We start from the raw sequence: 1,512 nt of genomic DNA, 5'->3' as shown, positions 1-1,512 counted from the left end.
GTGTATTTTTTGTGAGAAAAAATACTATAACGAATTATAAATTATGATTAGAATCAGAGAACGAATCCTCCAAACAAACGTACTCTTAGTATTTATCTAGTCCTCCACTTTTGACCATTACTCCTTATTACGTCACTCCAAGAAACAAAGGCGGAAAAAAAAAATATATATATATATATATATTTCTTTTTCTCGAGGTGATCACTACTCTCCTATTCTTCTTTGTCCTGTAGAAAAATTGGTAGTAACAATAATCCCCACATTGTATATTCCATAGCTACAGAAATGGCAGAACAACAAAGCAGCGGCGGCAACAGGCAGAACAAAGCCCTCCTCATACTGAACTGCATCCTCCTATCAATCGGGAACTGCGGGGGCCCACTCATCATGCGCCTCTACTTCCTCAACGGCGGCAAGCGCGTCTGGCTCTCCAGCTGGCTCGAGACCGGCGGCTGGGCCATCATCCTCCTCCCGTTAGCCTTCTCCTTCTACCGCCGTCGCCGCCAAAACTCCGCCGCCAAATTTTTCGAAATAAAACCGTTCCTCTTCCTCGCCTCCGCCGGCGTCGGCCTCCTCACCGGCCTCGACGACTACATCTACGCCTATGGCGTCGCACGCCTCCCCGTCTCCACCTCCGCCCTCATCATCGCCTCCCAGCTCGCCTTCACCGCCGCCTTCGCCTACCTCCTCGTCAAGCAGAAGTTCACGTCGTATTCCGTAAACGCCGTCGTTTTGCTGACGATCGCAGGAGCCGTGTTGGCGCTCCACACGAGCGGCGACCGGCCCAAGGGGGAGAGCAACAAGGAGTACTTGATGGGGTTCCTGATGACGGTGGGGGCGGCGGTGCTCTACGGCTTCATCTTGCCGTTGATGGAGCTGGTCTACAAGAAGGCGAAGCAGGAGATTACTTACTCCCTGGTGTTGGAGATTCAGATGGTCATGTGTTTCTTCGCCACTGCTTTTTGCACCGTCGGCATGATTGTCAACAAAGATTTCCAGGTTTGTTTGTTTATTTGGTTTTTGGTTTGTCGTTTATTGTTGTTTCTCTTTTTCCTTGGTTGTTGGGATATCCGGAGAATTGATTTTCTTTTTTTTCAAAAGATGTTTAATTAGGAGAATTTGTGTTACAGTTCAAATCATAATTTATAATTTATTATATTATTTTTTTATAATTTTATTAGATAATTTTTATAATTCATAATTTTATTTTGTTTATAATTTTTTTATAATTTTATAGTTCCATCATTTAAGCAAATTGATAACTAGTGGATCTGATACTGCGTCACGACTCTGGAGACTGCCGCTTCAGAACAACCAGAAAAGTCCAGTCATATGGAGAGAATAAAATATTGAGTTTCAAAAAAATCTTTAAGATCTCCATAATTCAATATTAAGATTTAAAAAAGAGAGGATTTTGTCCCTAAGAAGTACCGAGTTTTATTTTTTATTTAATCTCATTTATTTTATTAATTTAAGTTTTTAATTTTAAATTTTTATAGTTAAAAATTTTTA

At 41.5% G+C, this 1,512-nt stretch overlaps 1 protein-coding gene across 1 annotated transcript in view; it reads left to right on the top strand.

The window, feature by feature from the left end:
- The first annotated feature begins 209 nt into the window (after positions 1-209).
- LOC21408725 (purine permease 3) overlaps positions 210-1,512 on the top strand; it is a 22,032-nt gene continuing 20,729 nt past the window's right edge. The window contains exon 1 of the mRNA XM_024167167.1: positions 210-999. Within this exon, the coding sequence (XP_024022935.1) occupies positions 286-999 (714 nt within the window). The 5' untranslated portion in view covers positions 210-285. The remainder of the gene's footprint in view (positions 1,000-1,512) is intronic.

This window comes from Morus notabilis, unplaced genomic scaffold (assembly GCF_000414095.1).
Source record: "Morus notabilis unplaced genomic scaffold, ASM41409v2 Scaffold467, whole genome shotgun sequence".
Lineage (NCBI taxonomy): Eukaryota > Viridiplantae > Streptophyta > Magnoliopsida > Rosales > Moraceae > Morus > Morus notabilis.
Note: the sequence above shows the minus strand (reverse complement) of the source record. Positions and strands in the feature narration are given on the sequence as shown.